Consider the following 21,153-nt stretch of genomic DNA (forward strand, 5'->3'; position numbering starts at 1 on the left):
CCTTCTTCTTCGCCTTGTATGCGTCGATGCCGTCATCGCCCATGAGCTCGCTCTCCCCGATCTCCACATCACCGCCTTCCTTGGCGTTGCGGAAAGACTGCAACGTGCTGGTCATATCGCGCTTCTTCTCAAGCTGCCGCTCGCGGGATCCAGGGTCGGCGCGTGGTGCGAGTTCGTCCATGCGCTCTTTTTGCGTCTCCCGCTCGGCTTTGCGCTCGTGTCGTGTGTCGGAGGCGTGGGCTGAGCGGTCGCGTGCGTTGTCTTCGTCGCGCAGCTCATTGCGGTGCGTCAGGTCGTCGAAGCGCGGTATTGTAGGACCGTGGCCCGAGGCGCGTGCCAGATGTGTGGGCGGTGCGGGACCGAAGTCATCGTCGCTGTCGTCAGACTTCTGTGCTGAGGCGGATGCGCGCTGCTCATACTCTGGCGATGCGCGTTTTGCAGGTCGAGGCGACTGGGAGCCCGCACGGTATGCTTGTACGGCTTCTTGTGCAGTCTGCAGCATCGAGGGATCGTACCAGCTGCGCGCCAGATCTCCACGGTTCCTATCATAGATTATCAGCACCATCTAGGCTTCTCTTGGGGTCTAGAGGCGTACCATCGCGACACAAAGCTCTTCCAGCGCCCACGCGCTTCCCGCTCGTCGAGCTCGTCTAGTTGTATATGCTTTTGTATATCCAGATAAGACTGGAATAACGGTTTGTATGCTACTAGATCGTGCTTGGACAGCGGCTTTGCTTGGTACGGAAGCTTCACTGGCTTCGCAGGCGGGGAGCGTGAACGGTGCGAGCGATGCAAACTGTGCTTTTCAGAGTCGTGTTGGTCATCATTGCGGCGTGGAGAGCGCGAGCGGCGCGATTTATGCCTTCGTTCTCGATCGGAACGCTCGTGGCGGTCGAAACGTTGGCGGTGGGGCGATCGTGTCGGGTCCATGGGTGTTGTTGTGGTTTGGGTGTTTGGTGGGAGACGTGTGATGTCAAGGCAGCTCAGACTAAGTCATGGATCCTCGACATCAAGCATGAAACGAGTCATGATTCTCCCTACCCACAATTTCAAGTCAGATATCATGAGACATGCGATAAACTTCATATGAACCGAGCTCTGGTCTTGTTTTGACATTATATTGCTGGTTTCGTATTGCGAATTTGCCTCTATCCAATCGTTCTGCTGGTCTACCTTCCAACCATCTTCTTCTCCAAGAACCTCGCAGGTATGTAGATCAATCCCGTCACCACAAATGTAAACTCATTCGCAATATCACCTCCATCAGCACCAATCAGCTTTCCCAACGGACCAACATACCACGTCTCAACCATACCCATAATCCACGCCACAATGCCCACCGTAAACGCAACACCTGCAGCAATACCCAGCGGCAGCCGACTCGGATCATTCCATGCATGCAAGTCGTAATTCTCGAAATTCATACGCCGGAAAATGACGTGCTCGCTGAACAAGATGATAAAGTACTGCGTACTCCAGTAACCAAGCAGGCTGAGGAAGTTCTGCAGGTAAACGGACAGCTGTTCGCGCCCGCCGATGGCGAGACCCAGGATCGCTGCGAAGCAGAAGAGCACCCATATGAAGCGGGGTACGCGCGCGAAGGGGCGCGAGAATTGCTGGCACGAGATGGCGGCGCTGTAGATGGAGATGACGTTTACATTGATTCCGGAGAGGACGAGGAGGGTGAGGATGAGTTTGGCGAAGCCCCGTGGGTACAGCATGGTCTGGATTAGGAAACCAAGGCCGTCGTTTTCGTAGGTGTCTTTCCAGTCGGTGCGGTTGTTCATACCGGATGAGACGACTGCACCTGCAATCATGCCTGGCTTGGAATAAGAAATACTGTCTTCATCAATTAAGAAACTGATCACTTACCGATGGACGTCGGAATCGAGATACCGAATGTCGTCATGAGGAAAACTCTCCACCGGTTGACGTTGACAGAGTAGTGTACGTAGTAGTCACTCGCCATGGTCTGCCAGGACGCGGAGCTGCCATATACGATAGCGATTAGGCTGAGTACCGCGCCGCTCAGGTCCAAGCCATGAACAGATGGCGTAGGAGAGTTGTCTGCGTATTTCGCAGTCTCGGCGAAGAAGATAATGAAGATTATGAAGAAGATGACCCAGGCGTAGCGCTCGTACACAAGGATAGCCTTGAGACCAACGAACGAGATTAGTGTAGCTACCACTGCCAGGATGACGATGCCGACAATGAGGGAGATGTGTCCGTCGGCGACAGCTGTCAGTGCCAGACCACCTGTGATGCAGGCGACGGCCGCCCAGCCAATCTGCACGATGGTGTTCAGGGCTGCAATGACCTTGTTTGGCCACCATCCGAAAGCATATCTGCTAACGGAAACTACGAGTGATCAGTACTCGAGTTGTTCCACAAGCTCCTTCCAGGTGTGCTGTGAACACTTACTCTGACGCAGACCAGTTGGTGCACCGAAGGTTGCTGCGAAGCCTGTCGCCGCACCACCAAGGATGGAGGCAAAGATGATGATGACGATAGACTGGCGGAGCGCTGCTTATGATCAGGACCTGAACCACTGCACAGGTTCGTGTGGTGAGTATCAAAGCAACTTACTCAGACCAAACTCCCAACCAAGGAATCCCGTTGCGAAACAAGAAGTGTTCATTGTTCCGCTAGCCCATAAGAAGAACATGCTCATCTGGTGGTGCCAGGGTACATGACCCTTCTCCTCTGGCAACTTCCTGGTAATGGCATCGCTTTCGATGCCGAATTTTGCATCCATCTTGGCCTCAAAGCTGCGCATGGCGCCCAGGAAGCCTGACTCGCGCTTCACAGTCGAGTGCCCGGCATCTCCACCACTAGATGTTGACACGCTCGCATGATCTTCAGCTTTCTCTTGAGACATTGTGGGCCGGGCGTTAAGGGCTCTGGAGGTTGCGGGCAAGGGTGACCGACAAGATCGTGGGACGTATAACGGCTGACAGCTGGGTTTTAACGGCTGTGATAGATCAGCGCCGCGTCATGGTCTGGCGAGGCCCGGTGTAAAATCTGAGTGGTAGATAGGGCGTTGCCGTGTGTGCTTAGCTGCAAAGCCTTGCGTACCCCACTCTTATCTCAGACAAGCTTTTCTCGGCAATGCTTCGACCCACGGCAAATATTCTAGCGCCATAACATCTGCATTTTGATTTGTCCAGCCACCTTCGAGAACACGACCTGGCGATGAAGCTCGGCTTTCTACTTATCTTTGCGGGCAGTAGACCCTAGCCTGGGGTCGGTGCAGGGCACAGATGGCTCGGTGGCTTGACAACGGCTGGTTCGCCTGCCTCTTGCGATGCTCGTTGCGTCGATGCGTCGACTGGTATCTCTTACTGTGCATACTGCAGGATCAGGACGAGAAAGCTTCTTCGGCTCGGTAACTATCCATACCCAACGGCAGGTTAGCTTGATACACGCTTTGAAAAGACGAGGGCTTATCAGCAGGCTGTTTTTGTGCGCCGGTATTGCGATGAGTGATAGTGGAGGGAGTTCACGACGAGAGTGGAAGGCAGCCATGGATAGGAGCTTGGACTTGCAGCCACATGCTGAACCGCGACTGCCGTCGAGTATTACCCGTACAATCCCGGTCTTAGCATTGAGGAATAGCATACCAGTCTTGATGAGACGAGGTGGTTGCATGAGCAGAGAAGTATATGACTCAGTCCTGTAGTGATGCTGACTTTATTAAGACATTACCTGACTGACTTGCACCTAAGCTCTTGCACTGGCGACCTCACGCACCTCAACACCATCCTTCTCGTCGAGTACCTTTCCTGGAGTGTATGTGGCAACATCGTCACCGAAGATACCCGCAATCTTCTCCAAAGTCTTGCCTGGTGTCTCTGTTTTGGACCAGATACTCCTTTGAGACCCATTCGATTTCGAAAAGAGTTCACATTACCGGAAGATGTCACGTCCAACCTCGATGCGCGTCGTCTCTATATCACTGCGTTTGGTATTTTTGAGGCATACATCAACGGCAGGCCTGTCAGTAACGAACTGTTCGCGCCCGGATGGATAAGCTATTCTCACCGGTGGGCCTATCGCATATACGACGTAACGTCACTTGTGCTGCCCGGGCACGACAATGTAATCTGTGCTGAGGTTGGCGATGGCTGGTACGCAGGCCGAATAGGTCCGCGAGGTGGACAAAGTTTTACGTACGGTAAGGACATTGGGCTCGCTGCACAACTCGAGATTCAAAAGTACAGCAAGAATACATACACGGTTCTCACCGACGACACGTGGTCGTGTACTCCAAATGCCCGTGTTCATAGTCAACTCTACGATAGCGAGACCTACGATACAAGAGAGGATCAGGAAGATTGGGCTACACTACACGCTACGAGGGCTTCAGGCAGAATGTCAGAAGCTAGAGCTCTGCTCCGTCCATCCGCTGAACTCGTCGCTATCAATGCCACACCAGTCCGGTTCACCGAAACGGTAGCCTGTAGAAAGGTCTTCACCAGCGAGAATGGGCAGACAATTCTTGACTTTGGCCAAGATCTAGTCAGCAGGCTGTTTGTTCCTTGCCTAGATCTCGACGCCGGTCATGAAGTGGTCTGATTGTCATTCGTAGCGGGTTGCTTCCTGAGTGTAAGGGTGAATACACGCTATGCAGCACATCGGCTTACTACGTGCAGCTTATCAGCATACCCCCCGAGGAACAGCTTTTGCCCTGGTGCTTGCATGTAGACCTTGAGATGCTATGCCGTGCAGCTAGAGCAGAGAGAGGCAAACTTGTTGACGTTTGTGCGTAGAGAAGGCACCCTTCTGCTCTTTCCCCCTTCTCCTCTGTCGCACGATATATCTCTGCCAGAGTGCTGCAGTGTGATACACCTTATTCTGCGCACTTAGTACAGATTGTGGGCATACCTTAGCGAGATGAATGTCTAGCACTGATCGATGTCATCGAAAAGTGTCTCTTCCCTTCGGCAAGTACTCCGGTGTGCGCGCTAACTTAGATACTTTAATCACGCGGACAAGAGGGAAGATAAAAGGTGAATAACGCTGCATTTAGCAACTAAGATAGGAAAGAAGGTAATGATGTACATAAATAGCCTAAAGTGAGGGGCAATGACACAAATACTTGTAACAACTGAATATTTACATCACAACATGGCGATTTCTGACCAAAGGTCAGACTTTCCAGGAACAACAAGCCACCAACTAAGTCTCTGCTGAAACCCATGGCTGTCCTCAGATACGTTACCATCACGCACTTCCTTAGCCAGAAGAACCGTCGGCTACCAACCCGATAGGGAGCAGCGAGCAATGGTCGTCCGACTAATTCCATTCCGACTCTTTTACCTACCTGGGTTTCTCACGATACTTCTTGCCCTTATCCCATCACATCACATCACTGGCGCCAAATAGACGCTAAACCTGACTGGATCATAGTTACTTGGATCACTTCCTTTGCAACGTTGGGTGCTTTCTTATTCATGGTGGGAATGGGTTTTTTGATGGGATGGTGCATGGTCACGGATGTTCAGAGGGATGGCGTGAGAGAGATGCAGCAATTTCGCACAGCCATCAGCATGAGGAGCATGGACGAAAAGCGCGAGCACTCATGCTGGAACAGTACGTATTTCTTAGCAGTACTGAGGGGTTTTTCTATTAGTCTTCGTGTAGTCCTGTAGTGGTTGCACATCACATGACAAGGCCACATATAGCTGATGGAAAAATATTTACGAGGCATAAGACAATATTGATAATATCGCAAATCAAGTTGGCCAGACCAATGCCTACATTGCCTGCACCAGATCTAACGCAAGCGCACTGCGTCCGACACCAAGCCCATCGCGCGATTTCCAACGTGGCCACGACACCAGTCCAGCCAAATCAGAGCATGACGTCGTGTCGATGGCTCACAAGGAGACTGTCGGAGGGAGTGAAGATATCCACCGATTTCCATCTGTTTGCTAGTGGTCTGCTGCACTGATTGTCCAGCTCATTCGGTTAGCTCGGTTTGCTTCCCTACCCCTTCACTGCTATTCCCTTCTACTATATTATCTTGATCAGTTCCTGCCAATAGCTCTTGGAATCAATCGACATCTAAACCCTTCAACAGAGACTCTGGGCTTTGTTAAGCAGACAGGGATTGAAACATTTAGTGCCACAGACCTGCATGTTAGTCCTGTCGATAATCCAGGCTCCAATTATATAGATATCATCTATGCTGGGCTTTCTACGTCTTTGTCTTTTTCATCCCTAGTCGAAGGCTCCTCGATGCGAGTGGCGTATTAGTAATAGGTACATTCTCCTGCACAACGACAATAGCAACTACTGCATTCTCCTTCATGTTCACCCTTCACTTCTTCTGCGTAGGATATAGAGCTTTAAACTTTAATGATAAGTGATACCTGGCATGAGTGCCAGACCCTACGCGTAGTACACATGGGCCCTGGGCTCCGTAGCTTCACTCCGGAGACTATATAGTTCTGACTATTCGGACGAACTCAATATGTGGTCACACGTCCTGAATTGGGTCTACCACTGATCGTAACAACAAATATTCGGATTTGCAAGATGTATATCTGTCAGGATCCAGAACGTAGGTGTACGAGTTAGGATTGTACTTGTACAGAAGCACCACGATCAGTCTGCGCGGTAGTCTTTCTTCTTTGCCGCAATTACCATGTCTTTTAATTTTTTCTTTCACGTCACTGCTTCTGTAGAAGTCATACTCGTCTTGTTGTGTGGTTTTTGCCATCGTCTAGAGCTCTTACCTCCTGACCATGACAAATACCCGTTCATTTACAATCCTCTTCAAATTCCCCTCTCACTCAGTCTGGCAAACTATAGAATGTGCTTCTGTTAACCTAGATGCACACCGGCAGCTCTTCGATGCTTCGTTCAAAAGCCATCACCACCCCAGATTCTCCTGCTTGACAAAGTCATACACAAAAACTTGCGCAAGCAGCGGATCTGTTTCGTTCTGCTCTTCATCAGCACTTGCTTCCCTAAATTTGTACTCAACTAGCTCACCTTCAGACTCTCATGCCCTGGATTACTATCAAACGTTCTCCTCGCTTCTTCATCCTGCAACTGTCAGCCTTACTTTTCACCCTTCCCTGTCCCACCCCCCGATCATTCTTCCTTCTTTTTAATGCATGCTGACATACCTTAAATACAACCACAAACCCCAAATCCCACCCCACTTCCCTCTTCACTCCCGTCAACTCCAGCTTTGTATCCAGCGGCCTGCCACCCTTCGGTCCCTCAAACACCAACTCCGGATGCTGTGCATATAGCTCAAGAAAAGCACGTGCGCGGTCAGCCTTTTGAGTCGCGGTGACGTGCGGATGGAAGCGGAATGTTGCGATTCGAGTTACGGGACCTGATGGAGTGGTGGTTGAGGACATTGTGGCGGTGATGAGAGGATTGAGGATGTTGAGGGGGATTTGTGAGGCTTGGACGAGGCTTTGGCGTGCTAGGTGAGAGGAGGTGTGCTAAGGGCGTTAAATATTATAGTTGTACGCGGGTGGAGAGCCGAAGCGGTGCTGCATGTCAGCCTGGGCGTGCAGGGACTTGGAAGTGATGTGATACGTGATACTGACACTTATCTAGTATATAGAATAGAGACCAATTCATGGTGTTGTTGGCTGTCAGCGGCCAGATGCAATATATTTGAGACAGTCATTAGTCCTCAACTCAATAAGCCAGTCTTTCCTTCCATATGATCCAATATTCCTTTGCGTCATCGCATTTGGTCATCAAACATAATGATCCTAGCACACTCGAGACTGCTCAAAGCGCCTATTTGGCTGACTTTGAACGCTTAAGTGATGGAGCATCGTCTTCCTTCTCCTCCCTCCCGCGCGAACGCTTGCCCAATGAAGGCGAAGTGAACGACGATTATGACGCGAAAGTCCGAGGGGGACATCGATGAGGTCGTCTTGACGCCTTAGCATCCGTGTTGATGGCCGTTGCAGGTTCGGTTGGGTTGAAAGTGTCGACTTGTGACGAAGCCATGCCCTAAGATTCTTCTTGTGTGGGCGGAGTACACTGCACAAAGTCGACCAGTGGACTGGAGATTTCGCTTTGCTGAGTACTGTTGACTGTATCTTGCGTATCCGAAGATTGTGGGATATGGAACACGGGGACGTGACACGATCGAGGGACACTCTGCGTGTCTTGAGTACCTGGCAGTTCGATGGCGATCTCGGCCGCGTGCAAAAGGGAGGCTGATACTTTTGTGGTTTCATGTCCCTTCGTCGCAATCGTTCGTACGGAGTCCGGACTCGTAATGGTAATCGTAGTCATAGATGAGGATTGCGGACTCTTAGGATTCGTAGATGCGTCCTTCTGCGGCGCTTTGGGTGCCAATCGTGGATCGAACGATGGCGTAGTAATAGGCACTTGTTCTGGAGTTGTTGCCTGGCGTGTCTCCTTAAGTCGTTGGATGGGCCCGGCCGAAGTCTTCTTGACAGCGGGAGATGCAGAGGTGGCTGATTCTGTTAATAGGGAGGATACATTGCGCTTTGTGGTGGGCGTTAAAATGGTTGAGACCTTCGATTGCGTGCTCTCCTTACTGTCTGGGACCTCCTGACCGTCTGAGTCTTCCTGGCTGACTGGTTCATCTGGCCACTCGTAGCGTGAACGGTCTACCTGCGGTAGCAGCCTCTTGAAGTCAGGGTCCTTGTGGTGAAAGTGGAGGCTCTGGTTCGCTGACACTGACGGGCCATTGGTACCATATGGAGAGCGGCGTAGTGTATCATAGATCGAACCGATCTCTCCAATGCGCTTGTCGGGGCGAGTGCGCTTCAACTGCGGAGGCTTCCTGGGTGCAACAATAGCGCTCGATAACACCTTGCGCAATGCTATGAGATGAGGCGCGTCGATGTTGTACCTTGGGCAAAGTGCCCGGATGACCTGACCGAGCAGCTCGTCAGGTGAGCACGTGGCGATGAAGGCCTCTGTTGACAAGGTACTGAGTTCGGTATTGCTTTATCAGTGGGTTTCGTATACTTACGTCGGCGAGGCCGCGGACTGGCGGGCTCAGAGATCATTGGAGCTATCGTAAAGAAGGTTCTGGGTTTGTGTAGGTCGCTGTAGTTGACATAGGAATTGTGGTCGGATGTCTTGCTGATCGTCGTAACGCAATGCTGCGGTTGCGGCCTCGAAGTAATCCAGGTATGGCACAGTAGAAAAGGTATGAGTTGGCAAGATGTATGAGCGTGATAGTGATCGTAAGAAGTCGTGGAGAAAGCTGGTAGCGAGGAGATGCCCTATCGCTCAGGTGTGGCTGCACGGTGCCGAACAAGAGTGAAAGACAAGGTCGCTTTTGCGTGTCACAGGCTTTTCCCTTTCGCCGCTCTGTCCTGTATTTGCTGCTTCCTGTAATAAAGTCTCGGATGAAGTGATTGTTGTCTTGCAATGATCCAAGATGCGCAGTGTCGTTACGCGTTTGGCGTTCACTTGAGGTTGGTGCGCAAACGCGGCTCGATGCGGCAAACAGCCAGCCAAATGGAGCCTCGTGTTCAGGCAACAGCAGGCACCAAAGGGTGTTTCCCCTGAATCTGATGTCTACGCGCGCGTTATGGCCATCAATCTTGCTGTGACGGTGGTTGTGCCTCTCATTATATGTCTGTGATGAGGCTTATACAGGCGCAGCCAAATGCGCTTTGTTCGAGTGCCTGCGGTGGCACGAGACAAGCCCAGGGCGAACGAACAAAGGGATGCATCTTCCGAACGCTCGATAGGTGAAACATATCTCTTGGTCAATTTCGTTGCCAGCGCATCGTCCGGCTCTGACTGATGATGATAGTGACGAAGATGGTGATGTGTGGAAGAAATGAGATGACGAGTGGTGGAAGATGAACAGAGGTTCGGTTGGTGGCAAGTATGTCAAGGTACCTTTCCGTTGCACGAGCTATGCACGTAAAATGCGACTGGTGACACAAACAACGGAAGGTAGTGTGTAAATGTAATCTTTTGAATTGATACGACACATCAAGCAAAAAACTTACATCGTCATGATCATATCCTACGTACTACTGAAGGAGCGGTGGTCGCATGGGAAGTTGTTGCGTTGGAATAGCTCCGCGCGCCGGCGTCACTCATTGTCATGATATCTCAAATCTACATACAAAAATCATACATACAGGTGCGTCAAAATCGTCTCTATATCTGATCGTTCATTTGATGTTCTCTCATCGATTCTCTCGTCAAAGCTTACAACCTCTCCTTCTGCAGACCCTTCCAGCCGTGCTCAGCAGCAATGAGCTCAGCAGCGCGCTCACCAATACCAAGAACAGTCAACATGGGGTTGATTGTAGGCATCTCGGGGAAGACACCGGCATCGGCGATACGCACGTTCTGGAGACCGCGGATCTTCAGCTCGGGGTCAACAACGGCGTACTCGTCCTTCTTTACATCACCCATCTTGGTAGTACCGGCAGGGTGGTACACAGTGTGGGCGACGCGGCGACCGTACTCAGAAAGCTCCTCGTCGGTCTGTAGCTTAGGGCCGGGGGCGACCTCGCGCTTGATCCAGTCCTTGAAGGGTGCCTGCTTGGCGATCTCACGGGCTGCCTTGAGACCAGCGACGATAGTGGCGGCGTCGTAGCCCTCAGGGTCAGTGAAGTAACGGAAGTCCAGAGCAGGCTTGACGTTGGGGTCAGATGAGGTGAGGTAGATGCGGCCACGGGAGCGGGGGCGGGGAATGTTGGGTGTCATGCAGAAGGCATCGATAGGAGAGTCGTAGCCAAGCCTGGTGATTTGTTAGTCTCTTTCTGAGTATTCATTTCACATCAAAGTTTACCTTGTGGTGTTCAGGCAGAAGGGAATCTGGTAGCAGTGCATCATGACATCGGCGATCTCGCCGTCAGAGCCTGCAGCGTTGGCAACCTCGCGGCGGAGGAAGATACCAGCGTCAGAGTCCATGGTGGTCATATTCTGAGGAACAGGCTTGTTCAGCTCCCACAGAATGATACTTTCGGGGTGGTCAAGCAGGTTCTCGCCAACACCGGGGATGTCCTTGACGACAGGGATACCGAGCTCGCCAAGCTGCTGCTTGGGACCGAGACCAGAAAGAAGCATAAGACGGGGAGTGTCGACTGCGCCAGCGCAGAGGATGGTCTCAGCCTTGGGGTTCAGTGTCCGCCTTGAGCCGTCCTGGAATGTGACGTTGACACCAGTGACCTTGTTGCCCTGGACGTTGACCTTGCTAACCCAGGCGTTGGTAAGAACTGTCAAATTCTCCCTCTTCTCTGAACCGTTAAGGATGGGGTGGATGTACGCTACACTAGCGCTAGAGCGGTGGCCAGTGTCCGGGTTGTAGGAGACGTTGAAGAAGCCAACAGAGGGCTTCAAAGCACCAGTGGTCTTGATCTCGTGGTTGAAGTCCTCAATGATGGGAATGTCCATGGCCTTGGAGCAGGAGTCAATCCAGTCAAGGCAAAGCTGGTTGCGATGCCTCTTGTGGACGGGCTGAACGGTGTTGCGGAGGTTGTCAAGAACACGCATGAAAGTCTTGAAGCTCCAACCAACACAGCCTTGCTCTTCCCATCTCTTGCAGTCATACTCGAATGGTCGGAAAGAGATGAGGGTGTTGTGTGATGAGCAGCCTCCCAAAACCTTAGCGCGGGAGTGGCGGATGTGTGAGTTGCCATTGGGCTGCTCAGTGGTGCCGTAGTCGTAGTCGAGCTCACCACCAAGAAGGTTCAACCAGTCCTTCAGGAGGAGGACACGGTCATCCTTGAAGTCACTAGGTCCGGCCTCAATCAAGAGGACCTTCTTGTTGGGTAGGTACTCAGTAAGACGGGAGGCGATAACACAGCCTGCTGTGCCGCCGCCTACGATAACGAAATCGTACTCGGCATCCTTGGGGATGGAGGTGACAGTCTTGTGGTTAGGTGCCATTGTTGTAGAGTTGATGTGATGAGACCTGAGCTGGTGTGGTTCTTGGCCCTCTCAATGGTTATATACGACGCTCGTTAGAAGCAATGGCCTTAAGTAGTGCGAAGCTAGCTCCAAAATTTTCTGATATCGTCCTTAATCTGACAGATCCAGGGCCTGGCGGGTGCACGTACTGTCTGTCGGAATCGATCAGGCGATACGTGGAGGGTCCGGTGAGGCTTGGAGTGTCGGTGACAGTCCAGCTGCAAGGAATGCAGTTTGCCTTCCAAGAAAAGACGTGCTAGACGGCCACTCTTCGGATAGTGCGGGATAAAGCACGTGCATTTGGTGATGTCAGCGGTACCGTCGATGCATTAATTTGCGGTGTTTCAACGGCGGAGGCAAGATAGGCGAGTCGCTGAGCCGTCAGAGAGGATTGGCGCTCTTGCGGTGCTTTCTGGATCTCCTGATCATTATTTGCTTGCACTGTTGCGGCTATCGCCTAACTGAATCTGTTGTGCAACCAGGCCAAACGCAGCGAGAAAAATTATCCGATGATGGGAGTGAAGGTTGCTTTCAGCGCTAGCACGACCCCGCCCCGCTGAGACTTCCGCTGGGCTGCGTCCGCGTGGACTATCGCATGGGCCCCCTGCTAGCATCTGCCGGGCGGTCAGTGTCGGCAGCTTTGCGATGCACACGACGGCTATCGCCAGCTCACGCCTCCAATCTTGCTGTGTGGGAGTGAAAGATTTTCCATATCCAGATAGTAGATCCCGCGCTGAACAGGAAAGATCACTCGACAGCACCTTCTGCATACACCCCTCTCAGCCACTATCAAGCTTCAACTTTTGGTGAGTATCTTGTACGAGGTCTGAGAGGAGGGTTTCGTCACAGCTCGCAGTAGAGATTCTTTTACTGATAGCTTCTTAGTTCAATTGAGTGCGTTGTTTGTTCAGCGTCTGAACCTTTTTCTGGTGATACAAGATCTTGTCAAAGTAAGCCACACCAAAAACCAACCCATCATGTCTCTTCCATACGCGCCACGCTTCGCCTACTACGACGGCAAGCTCCAGTCCGGCAGCTCGACCTCGTCCTTCCAGACCATCGACCCGGCCACCGCAGAGCCCATTGCCAAAATCCACACCACAACAAACGGTGCCATCGACGCCGCAATTGCTTCAGCACAGAAGGCCTTCCCAGCATGGTCGGCCACACCCCCCATCGAGCGCGCGCGAGTTCTACAGCGAGCAGCAGCCATCCTCCGCTCACGGAACGACGAGCTTGCCAGAATCGAGACGAGCGATACAGGAAAGCCCTTCTCGGAGACATCGACAGTAGACGTAGTCACAGGCGCTGATGTGCTGGAATACTTCGCCAACATGGTCGGTAGTGGTGGCATGAACGGCGAGACAATACAGCTGCGACCAGACGCATGGGTCTACGCCACCAAGAACTCGCTCGGCGTGTGCGCTGGCATTGGTGCATGGAACTACCCCATCCAGATCGCGCTCTGGAAGTCAGCGCCGTGCCTGGCTGCAGGAAACTGCATGGTCTACAAGCCATCCGAGTTCACACCACTACACGCTCAGGTGCTGGCATCCATCTACGCAGAAGCTGGCGTCCCACCAGGCGTCTTCAACGTCGTCCAGGGTGGCGGCGAGGTCGGCGCATACCTCACCAAGCACCCCGGCATCGCAAAGGTCAGCTTCACCGGCCAAGTCTCGACAGGCCGCAAGGTCGCTGGCAGCGCTGCAGGCGAGATGAAGTACGTAACTATGGAGCTGGGTGGCAAGTCCGCCTGCGTGATCCTTCCGGACGCCGATCTCGAACAAGCTGTCGACGGCGCCATGATGGCCAACTTCTTCTCCACAGGCCAGGTCTGCACAAACGGCACACGAGTCTTCATCCCCGAAGCCATCAAAGCCAACTTCGAGAAGCTCCTCTTGGAGAAGATCAAGCACATCCGCGCCGGCGACCTACACGACCCTAACACCAACTTCGGGCCCCTGGTTTCGAAACCGCACTACGAGAAGGTCAAGCAGTATATCAAACACGGCATTGAAAACGACAAGGCAACACTCCTGTGCGGCGGTGTAGAGACCCCTTCATGGCTCGCCAGCCATTCAAATAAGGCTTACCAGAACGGATACTGGGTCCAGCCCACCGTCTTCACAGACTGCAACGACAACATGAAGATCGTAAAAGAAGAAATCTTCGGCCCTGTAATGTCGATCCTGACATACAAGACCGTAGATGAAGTCGTCGCACGCGCCAACAATACGGACGTAGGACTCGCGGCGGGTGTCTTCACAAAGGACTTGAACCTTGCACATCAGGTGATTGCGAAGCTCGAGGCGGGTATCACATGGGTCAATACATGGGGCGAGAGCCCGGCGGAGATGAGTGTTGGTGGATGGAAGATGAGCGGTGTGGGCGTCGAGAACGGAACGAAGGGGCTTGAGGCATGGGTAAGGAACAAGAGCACGCTTGTTGAAATGGGTGGTGTCGTACCGACTGTATTTGCGAAGTTGTAAGTGCCACGAACGACAATGAAATATTGTCACAGTAAGCTTTGACTGAGTTGCACTATCGAAGTGTAAAGTGTTTGTATTAGAAATACTCTATGGGTATCATCAATCGTTACTCATCCACTCATCATCGTCATCTGGTCTCTCAAGCAATCTGTCCTTTACAACTCCATCTCGTCCACTTCCGCAACTCGCCCATTTCTCTCCGTCTCCTTTGCCTCGTCCGCCCACGATGATCCCCATACTCTGTAGTACAACTCCATCATATCCCTCGGCTCCTCACCATGCTTGACCCCAAACATAAAGTGTCTCTTAAACACCTTCTCATTCCCAAAATACTTATCGCACGTCCCACAATACAAGACACCGAGCGCACCTCCTTTGGGCTGCGTCGCTCTCCGGGGCGGTGTTTGTATAGGGTTGTCGAAAGCCTTGTGTTCCGCACTCGGCTGCTCGTCTTCGTCGTGCATGGTATGCACACTGCCTTGCTCAGCGTTCATATGCGCTGCGGAGGGAAAGAAGCTTGGATCTGCGTCGGTGAACTCAAAGCCATCTTGCTCCATACTCGGTATTCCATCGCTGGAGGAAAACGCGAAGCCGTCGTTGTTCAGTGTCGGCTCGTCCTCATGCTTGGTCGCTGAGGGTTTGTGCGGACTGGAGTCTTCGTCAAGGCTGTCGTAGTCGGAACTCAGTTCGCCAAAGGAAACAGCGTCCGAGTCCGAAGCTGGTGCGTGTATTTGCGGGTCAGCCATGTGTGCGCGTAGTTCATGCCGTGAGGCGAATGACTGGTGGCATGTCGGGCATTGGCCAATGACCTTTCTGCGTTTCGCAGAAGAGCCTCTTGAGTCCATACTTGGTGTTGTAAATTGCCGTTGTTGTGATTCGAACTGTGCGTCTGCCATGTTTGTTTGGTAGATGCTGTGCGTGGATGTGTGTGTAATGTGATGTCTTGAATGCGGCTGCTGATGTTGTGCTTTGTTGCTGATGTTTCTGATGATGAGTGGAAAAGCGCTACAGTGGCCCCGGATTTATACATTTTCAGAGGATTAGGCTCAGTGTTCTGCGAGACTTCGAGAAGTGATGAGGTGAGGCTTGGAGATGCGAGACTGTTCGTGTGATTGGTCGAACCTTCTAGGTGATCGGTCGAACATTCTAGGCGATTGGTCGAACATTCTAGGTGATTGGTCGAACCTGCTAGAAGGATCCATAGAACTGCCAGATTCGAACTAGTCTTCAATGTTATCTTTTGTGAGGACGTCACTGCGAAGTCAGCATCTGGTGATGCTAAGGCAATTTGACCAAGTTCGAGACGAGGTTTGAAAGAGACCGTCCTTAGTATCGCCAATCCGATATCGAAGTCGCGCTTGGCGCTATTCGCGTACATCCACGGACCAAGAGGACTATTCCCCGGATTCAGCCCAGCGTTTGCGCAACACGCATCATCCATCTCCAATGTCCATCTTCAACGACTTCAATTCCTCCATCCTCCTTGAAGTATAGAAATTCCTGCAATGCCAACTTCTCCACACTACGGTTATCACCTGTAACAAGCGGAGTGAGCGTTCTGCCCAGCCATTCCCTCACTCTTCCGTTCTCCTGTTCACTGAAGCCGTACCGCTCGATATACCACCAACTCATTCCATCAGCAGCATGCGTGACGCCGAAACTTCTCGGATAGACTTTGTCCGTACATTCTGGCCTGTACGCAATGCGGTATCTTAGGATACACTCTGGAGGTACTCCGCCATCATACAGAGCTTTGGAGAGGACGCGGATAGGCGCGCGGACTTGAACGTCTGATGTTATCAAACCGAAGAGCTGCTTTGCTTTCTCGGAGTCATCTTCTAGAGATAGTGCAGATTCGACTCTGGAATCGGCAGAAGAGCCCTCCCTGGTATACAGCGAGAGCAGATTCTCGCACACGGGCAAGGCGTAATAGTTGTTCAGTCCGCATAGCATATTGTCTGAAGAAGAGGTGGGCGGCGGATTGGTGAGTGCATATAGGACTTCCTCCGTTTCGGCTTCGCCAAGGAGAATGCGCATTTCGCGTTCCTTGAAGCGTGCTGCGAAGGCGCTGAAGTGGACGTTGGAGATCAGGTCGGAAGGGATCATGTCATCGTCCGTAACGCCGCGGAACGTGTGGATGTCGAGATCGAATATCTTCTTCACAAGGGAGGATGCTGGTACTTCGCGTAGTTGTTTGAGTCTTTCTTCTGGGGACAAGGACTTGGAGATGTTGAAGGTTTCAAACACATTCTGTAGCTGGGCATCAACTGCATATTGTGAGCTTTGTGAATACTGAAATTTTGGTCATCAATAGTACCTTCGCCTAATGTTTTTGGCTGTGCTGGAATGGCGTTACTTTGTAGCCATACACTGTGGAAGAGCGGCCTCTGATCATTACCACGGAAGAGCTCGTAGTCCAGCTGAACATGGGTCGAAAAAGCACCAGCACTCAGTCCACCCAACGTAACTCGTTTTGGGTCGCCGCCAAAGTACGGAGCATAGTCCTGGAGCCATTCAAGAGCGCATCTTTGGTCCTGCGCAGCTGATTAGTACTAGCGTCCTAAGTTTCCTTGCAGGAAGCGTACCCAGAACCCGAAGTTCCCTTTCAATTCTTTACCAGCAAGGAATCCAAAGATATTCAAGCGGTACCCGATACTGACAACAATAGCGTTTAGACCCCCTTCTGCAATAAGTTGCGTTGGCTGAGTGTGTTCCTTGAGCGAGGGGTCGCCAATCTGAAGCCACCCCCCATGAATCCACGCAAGTATCGGCCAGCCATTCTCAGGTGAATCGCCAGGCGGCAGCCACACATTGACAGCAAGGCAATCTTCGTCGAAGTTGTAGTCCGTGTTGATCATACTACTTCCGTTAATAATGTACTCTGGTTGTGGGCACACGTTGCCGTTTAGAGTACAATCCAACGGGCCATTACTGCCATAGACGTGACCTTTAGGGAGCGGCTCGGGTTTCTTCCATCGACGTGGTCCAGTTGGCGGTTGTGCGTATGGGATAGGTGTGAATCTTTTGACGCCGTTGGCGAATACGGAGCCTTTTAACTGGCCATGAGGTCCGAGGTCTAGTGTGGTGGTAGCGGTTGGCTTCATTGTGATCGAGGGATCGTATACTCATGGGAGAGTCCGAGAGAACACTTGAAACGATTCACGAGCATGACCTACATCTTGTATCGAGCATATGTGGAGAACGACGCTCGGCAAAGGCGGGATAGGAAAGCACATCCCCGTGAACTGGTGGAGCTCGCTGCAGAGCGGAACCACCCCGCAACGCCGGACTCACATCTGATACCCGACATATGGTTAACAACATTACCTGAATAGGTGCTTAAGCGGAGAGGATTTTCAGTTTGTGTTATAGCGTCGGCAGAAGCGAAGTACGAAGTTTTGGTGTACTGTGTAAAGTGTTTTCATTGTTTTGAAGTCAGTAGTGACGTCACCCGTCAAACGCCATCATTTGCCCTTCATGGATAGTGACAGCTCCTGCTGCTGTCAACAATGTGGTCGAGATTGCATTTTAGACTTTCAAGCAACGACATTATTTATGCTGTCGTATCTTTGCACTTCTACTGGCCCTTTCGAGCTTGTGACGGTAACGCCTCTCATATCACATTTGGCTAGGTATGCAATCTCCATCATGAGATCTCACCTCAGCGCTCGCCTCTGTCCTCAACCATTGAAGACCTCGTCTTGACCTCACCTCGCATTTCACATAAGGGAACACTTTATATTGAAGCTATCAGCACCCTCTCTGAGCCATCGAAACGTATACTGAATGCGGAACCGCGGAGGTAGTCGCACACTAACAGCAACACTAATAGCTTCAAATGCCAATTGGAATAACGGGTCCAATCGGGACGCAGGGCTGCTGGTCCAACGATAGCAAGTGTAGCAGTGATGTCAGTCGCTTCAGATGAGAGCTGGAGATAAAGCATCTCGATAATCTCCAGCCTCCCCACGTCTAGCAGACAACGCCTCCAAACTTTTAGAAATCCACACCCAGGTCCGAACTTCATACTCTACCAAAACCACAATGACGCAACCATGGGGCGTATCTGCAATGGAAGAGACTTCTGAGCCACGTGAGCCACTTTCCCCTCTTCACAGCATTCGCTGAATGCATTGTACTGATCGATCACAGACAAAACACATGGCACTATCGTTCACCGAATTGGAGAGTCTATCAAGAACTCACTCACCCCTGAGAGCTCTGCAGAAACCAAGGGACGCGATGAGCGCCTCGAACAAGAGCACACCGTGTCACAGAGCGAGCGCAACGCAGCTTTTGCACCGGGGCATCACGTTGGTGGGACGAATCTTACTGTCGAACAAGGGACGTATCATGGTGCACACAATGAAGGGGCTGCAAGGACTAAGTGAGAGACATAGCGTGAGAGACAACTGTGAACGCATACTTGAAGTGAATGTTCATCTGTCTGTTCCAAACGCAGCAAGCAAGTACCGGATATCAATTCTAGCTTTTACGAATATGTGCTCATCAAATCATCTCAATATGCTGTTCTCTCCTCATTCGCCGCATCACCGCAACGGCAGGCTCTTCTCCTCAGCGACTTCTGCACCATCCTTGACCGGCTTAGCCTCAGGACTCGCCGCTGGCGTTAACCATGGCGCATCACTCTCCTCTACCACCTTCTGCTTCTTCTTCTGATTGACATATCCTGGATCAGGGCTAGCCCATGCAAAGTCGAAACCATCTTGAAGAATCTCCTGAATTCCCTCAGCCAGGATCTGCACAGCCTGTCTCCTGTTCCTCGACCATTCCCACGCCCTGTACCATCGCCCAGCCTGCACAGCGGTCTCTTCGCCGCCCTCGAGCCCGTCGAGAATGGAGCGCCAGACCAACATCGTCTTCTCGAGCTCAGGTGCGCGCGACACACCGATGACAGACACACCGAGCTTTGTACCGCCGACGTCGTCGTTGGACTCGAGCTTCCAGGGTACACCAGAAGCAGGATCGCCCTTCGAACCGCACAGCGCACCAGCAGAAATCCATGTCTCTAGCGCAAAGCGAATGGCGATGACTTCCAGCTTTTCACCATACGAGTCGCAGAAGTCGCTGGCGTTGCGAACTGCAGCGCGCAGCGCGCTCGGCGCAGGATGCCAATCGCCCAGCGCACCACATGGCACGCCCTGCCGGCGCAGCAGTCCCATGCCCAGAATCGATGCGTTAGGGACCACGTCTACACCTGCGTTGCGCAAACGCTGAATGCCGCGCGGGCCCGCAAGTGTTTGGTTCTGAAGTGTGAAGTTGGCGTAGGACTGTACCGCGTTTAGTGGTTCGCCCGTCTCGCGCAGAATCAACTCTGCCATATCGCCCAGCACATCGAGCGGATACCCTGAGATACCGATGTACCTGATTGTGCCCTCATCGTCTCGAATGCGCCTGAGTTCCCTGACGGCCTCGAGGACCTCGGCGGGACTCACAAACTCGACATCGTGACAATATACAAGGTCGAGGTAGTCGGTGTGTAGCCTCTCCAAGCTCCGCCTGACACTTTGTCGGACCCATTCTTTGCTGTAGTCGAACTCCGAGCCGCCTATCCGCCCAACCTTAGTCAGGATCATGTACGAGTTTCGTGGGAATGTTTCGCGCACGAAGGGCGTCGCGAGCGCATTGCCAAGCAGCTCTTCGGACGGACCGTAGTAGGGCGATGTGTCGAAGGCGCGGATGCCGTGTGTCAACGCTGATGTCACCAAGCCAGTGGTGTCCATGGCAAACGGATCGTCATTGTATTGGTGGTTGAATGTCGCGGTACCAAACACGAGAGGTGGGAGAATGGAGGAGAGTTGGGTGCGTTGCCCATTTTCGAATGAAAAAGGGATCGGTTTCTGGCGGGATGGGAACGTCGCCGTCGTGGCAGGGTGCTCGGTGGGTGTGCTCGCCATGTCTGCAAGTCGATCTACTGCGCAATTGTCGCGTTTCGAAAAGTTGTATACTCTACGATCTTTCTATAAATCTTGGTGGGATCGCGCCAAATGCGGTCGTTTTCCGCGCCGGTGAAGTTGGAGGTGCTGTCCAAGTATGATTTAGGGTCTCGTCTGAAGAGAAGTGGAAAAGAAGAAAAGCCCACGAGCGGAATTGTCCATACTTGATACACGCTTTGGCGCGCCGGTCAGCTTTCAAGCCAAAGCCTTCCAGAAGCGTCAATCGACGCTTCATCACCCACTGTTTCGGTTGCTCTGGTTGCCCCACGGCACATCAGAATCTCCGACCGCGATGGCAGGAACATATGGACTAGCATGGTTCAACATGACGCCATTCGCGTCTAGAACGCGTTTTCTTAAGTCCTGAAGATGTGATTTGTCGACGCGGACAAGGAATTAGGGGTGTCAGATTGCCCTGCAGCTCGGCCTTACACGGCCGATCGAAACTTGGCGGGAAAAGGACCCTTGCGGGAAGGGACGGAAGTGGACATCTCATGAGACACCTGTTCGAAAATGCGCGCCCAAACACCAGAAATGTCTGCAACTCCACCAAGACGCGTAGGCTATGGTCTCTGTGCAGAAACCGTGCTGGTCCTCACTTCTGGATTAACCTAACCTCAGCACAAAGTTCATTCATCTTGAGCTCAAGCAATGAAAAGCGTTGAACTCGTCCGTTCAGATCTGAGATAGAAATGATGCCAATCGCTCTTGTCTAGGCTGACATTGGGATGCCTCGACCGCTCGTACCCAGTGTTGAACTCGGGTCCTCGTGTTCTGAAACACTTCGAGAACAGTGTTTGCCCCCAGTT

At 52.2% G+C, this 21,153-nt stretch overlaps 10 protein-coding genes across 10 annotated transcripts; 2 read left to right on the forward strand and 8 right to left on the reverse strand.

Annotated features, from left to right (window-relative positions):
* Nucleotides 1-25: 25 nt before the first annotated feature.
* Nucleotides 26-861, reverse strand: BU25DRAFT_325320 (uncharacterized protein; the record flags this gene model as incomplete). The annotated part of the gene is made up of 2 exons (XM_033699478.1): nucleotides 26-542; nucleotides 596-861. Coding segments are annotated over 2 exons (783 nt in total), but the record flags the coding sequence as incomplete, so codon positions are not given.
* Nucleotides 862-1,122: 261 nt separating this feature from the next.
* On the reverse strand, nucleotides 1,123-2,878 carry BU25DRAFT_381732 (uncharacterized protein; the record flags this gene model as incomplete). Its single annotated transcript, XM_033699676.1, has 4 exons — nucleotides 1,123-1,819; nucleotides 1,873-2,358; nucleotides 2,422-2,523; nucleotides 2,587-2,878. The coding sequence occupies 4 exons, from the start codon at nucleotides 2,876-2,878 to the stop codon at nucleotides 1,170-1,172; spliced, it is 1,530 nt and encodes a 509-aa protein (XP_033568084.1). The 3' UTR covers nucleotides 1,123-1,169.
* Nucleotides 2,879-3,096: 218 nt separating this feature from the next.
* BU25DRAFT_465119 (uncharacterized protein) lies at nucleotides 3,097-4,745 on the forward strand. Its single transcript, XM_033700144.1, has 2 exons — nucleotides 3,097-3,385; nucleotides 3,726-4,745. The coding sequence occupies exons 1-2, from the start codon at nucleotides 3,261-3,263 to the stop codon at nucleotides 4,573-4,575; spliced, it is 975 nt and encodes a 324-aa protein (XP_033568085.1). The 5' UTR covers nucleotides 3,097-3,260; the 3' UTR covers nucleotides 4,576-4,745.
* A 1,808-nt stretch (nucleotides 4,746-6,553) lies between these two features.
* On the reverse strand, nucleotides 6,554-7,466 carry BU25DRAFT_356704 (uncharacterized protein). Its single transcript, XM_033699613.1, has 3 exons — nucleotides 7,137-7,466; nucleotides 7,000-7,053; nucleotides 6,554-6,949 (listed from the first exon to the last, which is right to left on the reverse strand). Exons 1-3 carry the CDS (start codon nucleotides 7,374-7,376, stop codon nucleotides 6,878-6,880), a joined length of 366 nt encoding a protein of 121 aa, XP_033568086.1. The 5' UTR covers nucleotides 7,377-7,466; the 3' UTR covers nucleotides 6,554-6,877.
* Nucleotides 7,467-7,656: 190 nt separating this feature from the next.
* On the reverse strand, nucleotides 7,657-9,041 carry BU25DRAFT_486891 (uncharacterized protein). Its single transcript, XM_033700192.1, has 2 exons — nucleotides 8,987-9,041; nucleotides 7,657-8,930 (listed from the first exon to the last, which is right to left on the reverse strand). Exons 1-2 carry the CDS (start codon nucleotides 9,021-9,023, stop codon nucleotides 7,990-7,992), a joined length of 978 nt encoding a protein of 325 aa, XP_033568087.1. The 5' UTR covers nucleotides 9,024-9,041; the 3' UTR covers nucleotides 7,657-7,989.
* A 1,095-nt stretch (nucleotides 9,042-10,136) lies between these two features.
* Nucleotides 10,137-12,135, reverse strand: BU25DRAFT_14677 (GMC oxidoreductase). The gene is made up of 2 exons (XM_033699419.1): nucleotides 10,778-12,135; nucleotides 10,137-10,726 (listed from the first exon to the last, which is right to left on the reverse strand). Exons 1-2 carry the CDS (start codon nucleotides 11,875-11,877, stop codon nucleotides 10,189-10,191), a joined length of 1,638 nt encoding a protein of 545 aa, XP_033568088.1. The 5' UTR covers nucleotides 11,878-12,135; the 3' UTR covers nucleotides 10,137-10,188.
* A 636-nt stretch (nucleotides 12,136-12,771) lies between these two features.
* On the forward strand, nucleotides 12,772-14,503 carry BU25DRAFT_14574 (betaine aldehyde dehydrogenase). Its single transcript, XM_033699417.1, has one exon. It carries the CDS (start codon nucleotides 12,876-12,878, stop codon nucleotides 14,385-14,387), a length of 1,512 nt encoding a protein of 503 aa, XP_033568089.1. The 5' UTR covers nucleotides 12,772-12,875; the 3' UTR covers nucleotides 14,388-14,503.
* On the reverse strand, nucleotides 14,465-15,538 carry BU25DRAFT_14674 (uncharacterized protein). Its single transcript, XM_033699418.1, has one exon. It carries the CDS (start codon nucleotides 15,281-15,283, stop codon nucleotides 14,543-14,545), a length of 741 nt encoding a protein of 246 aa, XP_033568090.1. The 5' UTR covers nucleotides 15,284-15,538; the 3' UTR covers nucleotides 14,465-14,542.
* A 110-nt stretch (nucleotides 15,539-15,648) lies between these two features.
* BU25DRAFT_381743 (alpha/beta-hydrolase) lies at nucleotides 15,649-17,882 on the reverse strand. Its single transcript, XM_033699677.1, has 3 exons — nucleotides 16,973-17,882; nucleotides 16,705-16,921; nucleotides 15,649-16,654 (listed from the first exon to the last, which is right to left on the reverse strand). Exons 1-3 carry the CDS (start codon nucleotides 17,489-17,491, stop codon nucleotides 15,795-15,797), a joined length of 1,596 nt encoding a protein of 531 aa, XP_033568091.1. The 5' UTR covers nucleotides 17,492-17,882; the 3' UTR covers nucleotides 15,649-15,794.
* Nucleotides 17,883-18,791: 909 nt separating this feature from the next.
* Nucleotides 18,792-20,729, reverse strand: BU25DRAFT_405733 (L-galactose dehydrogenase (L-GalDH)). The gene has a single exon (XM_033699857.1). It carries the CDS (start codon nucleotides 20,303-20,305, stop codon nucleotides 18,938-18,940), a length of 1,368 nt encoding a protein of 455 aa, XP_033568092.1. The 5' UTR covers nucleotides 20,306-20,729; the 3' UTR covers nucleotides 18,792-18,937.
* Between the last annotated feature and the right edge of the window lie 424 nt (nucleotides 20,730-21,153).

Source organism: Macroventuria anomochaeta, assembly GCF_010093625.1.
Source record: "Macroventuria anomochaeta strain CBS 525.71 unplaced genomic scaffold BU25scaffold_1, whole genome shotgun sequence".
Lineage (NCBI taxonomy): Eukaryota > Fungi > Ascomycota > Dothideomycetes > Pleosporales > Didymellaceae > Macroventuria > Macroventuria anomochaeta.

Bases quoted from the DNA above. Each gene is read 5' to 3' on its own strand.
- BU25DRAFT_14574 (XM_033699417.1), top strand. From the start codon at position 12,876: ATGTCTCTTCCATACGCGCCACGCTTCGCCTACTACGACGGCAAGCTC.
- BU25DRAFT_14674 (XM_033699418.1), bottom strand. From the start codon at position 15,283: ATGGCAGACGCACAGTTCGAATCACAACAACGGCAATTTACAACACCA.
- BU25DRAFT_14677 (XM_033699419.1), bottom strand. From the start codon at position 11,877: ATGGCACCTAACCACAAGACTGTCACCTCCATCCCCAAGGATGCCGAG. The intron at 10,727-10,777 runs GTAAACTTTGAT...ACAAATCACCAG, and splicing joins TTCTGCCTGAACACCACAAG to GCTTGGCTACGACTCTCCTA.
- BU25DRAFT_486891 (XM_033700192.1), bottom strand. From the start codon at position 9,023: ATGATCTCTGAGCCCGCCAGTCCGCGGCCTCGCCGAC. The intron at 8,931-8,986 runs GTAAGTATACGA...CCTTGTCAACAG, and splicing joins CAGTCCGCGGCCTCGCCGAC to AGGCCTTCATCGCCACGTGC.
- BU25DRAFT_405733 (XM_033699857.1), bottom strand. From the start codon at position 20,305: ATGGCGAGCACACCCACCGAGCACCCTGCCACGACGGCGACGTTCCCA.
- BU25DRAFT_465119 (XM_033700144.1), top strand. From the start codon at position 3,261: ATGGCTCGGTGGCTTGACAACGGCTGGTTCGCCTGCCTCTTGCGATGC. The intron at 3,386-3,725 runs GTAACTATCCAT...CTTGCACCTAAG, and splicing joins GAGAAAGCTTCTTCGGCTCG to CTCTTGCACTGGCGACCTCA.
- BU25DRAFT_381743 (XM_033699677.1), bottom strand. From the start codon at position 17,491: ATGAAGCCAACCGCTACCACCACACTAGACCTCGGACCTCATGGCCAG. The intron at 16,922-16,972 runs GTACGCTTCCTG...TCAGCTGCGCAG, and splicing joins AAGGGAACTTCGGGTTCTGG to GACCAAAGATGCGCTCTTGA. The intron at 16,655-16,704 runs GTACTATTGATG...CACAATATGCAG, and splicing joins GCCAAAAACATTAGGCGAAG to TTGATGCCCAGCTACAGAAT.
- BU25DRAFT_356704 (XM_033699613.1), bottom strand. From the start codon at position 7,376: ATGTCCTCAACCACCACTCCATCAGGTCCCGTAACTCGAATCGCAACA. The intron at 7,054-7,136 runs GTATGTCAGCAT...TGACAGTTGCAG, and splicing joins GGTTTGTGGTTGTATTTAAG to GATGAAGAAGCGAGGAGAAC. The intron at 6,950-6,999 runs GTGAGCTAGTTG...GATGAAGAGCAG, and splicing joins CAGGGCATGAGAGTCTGAAG to AACGAAACAGATCCGCTGCT.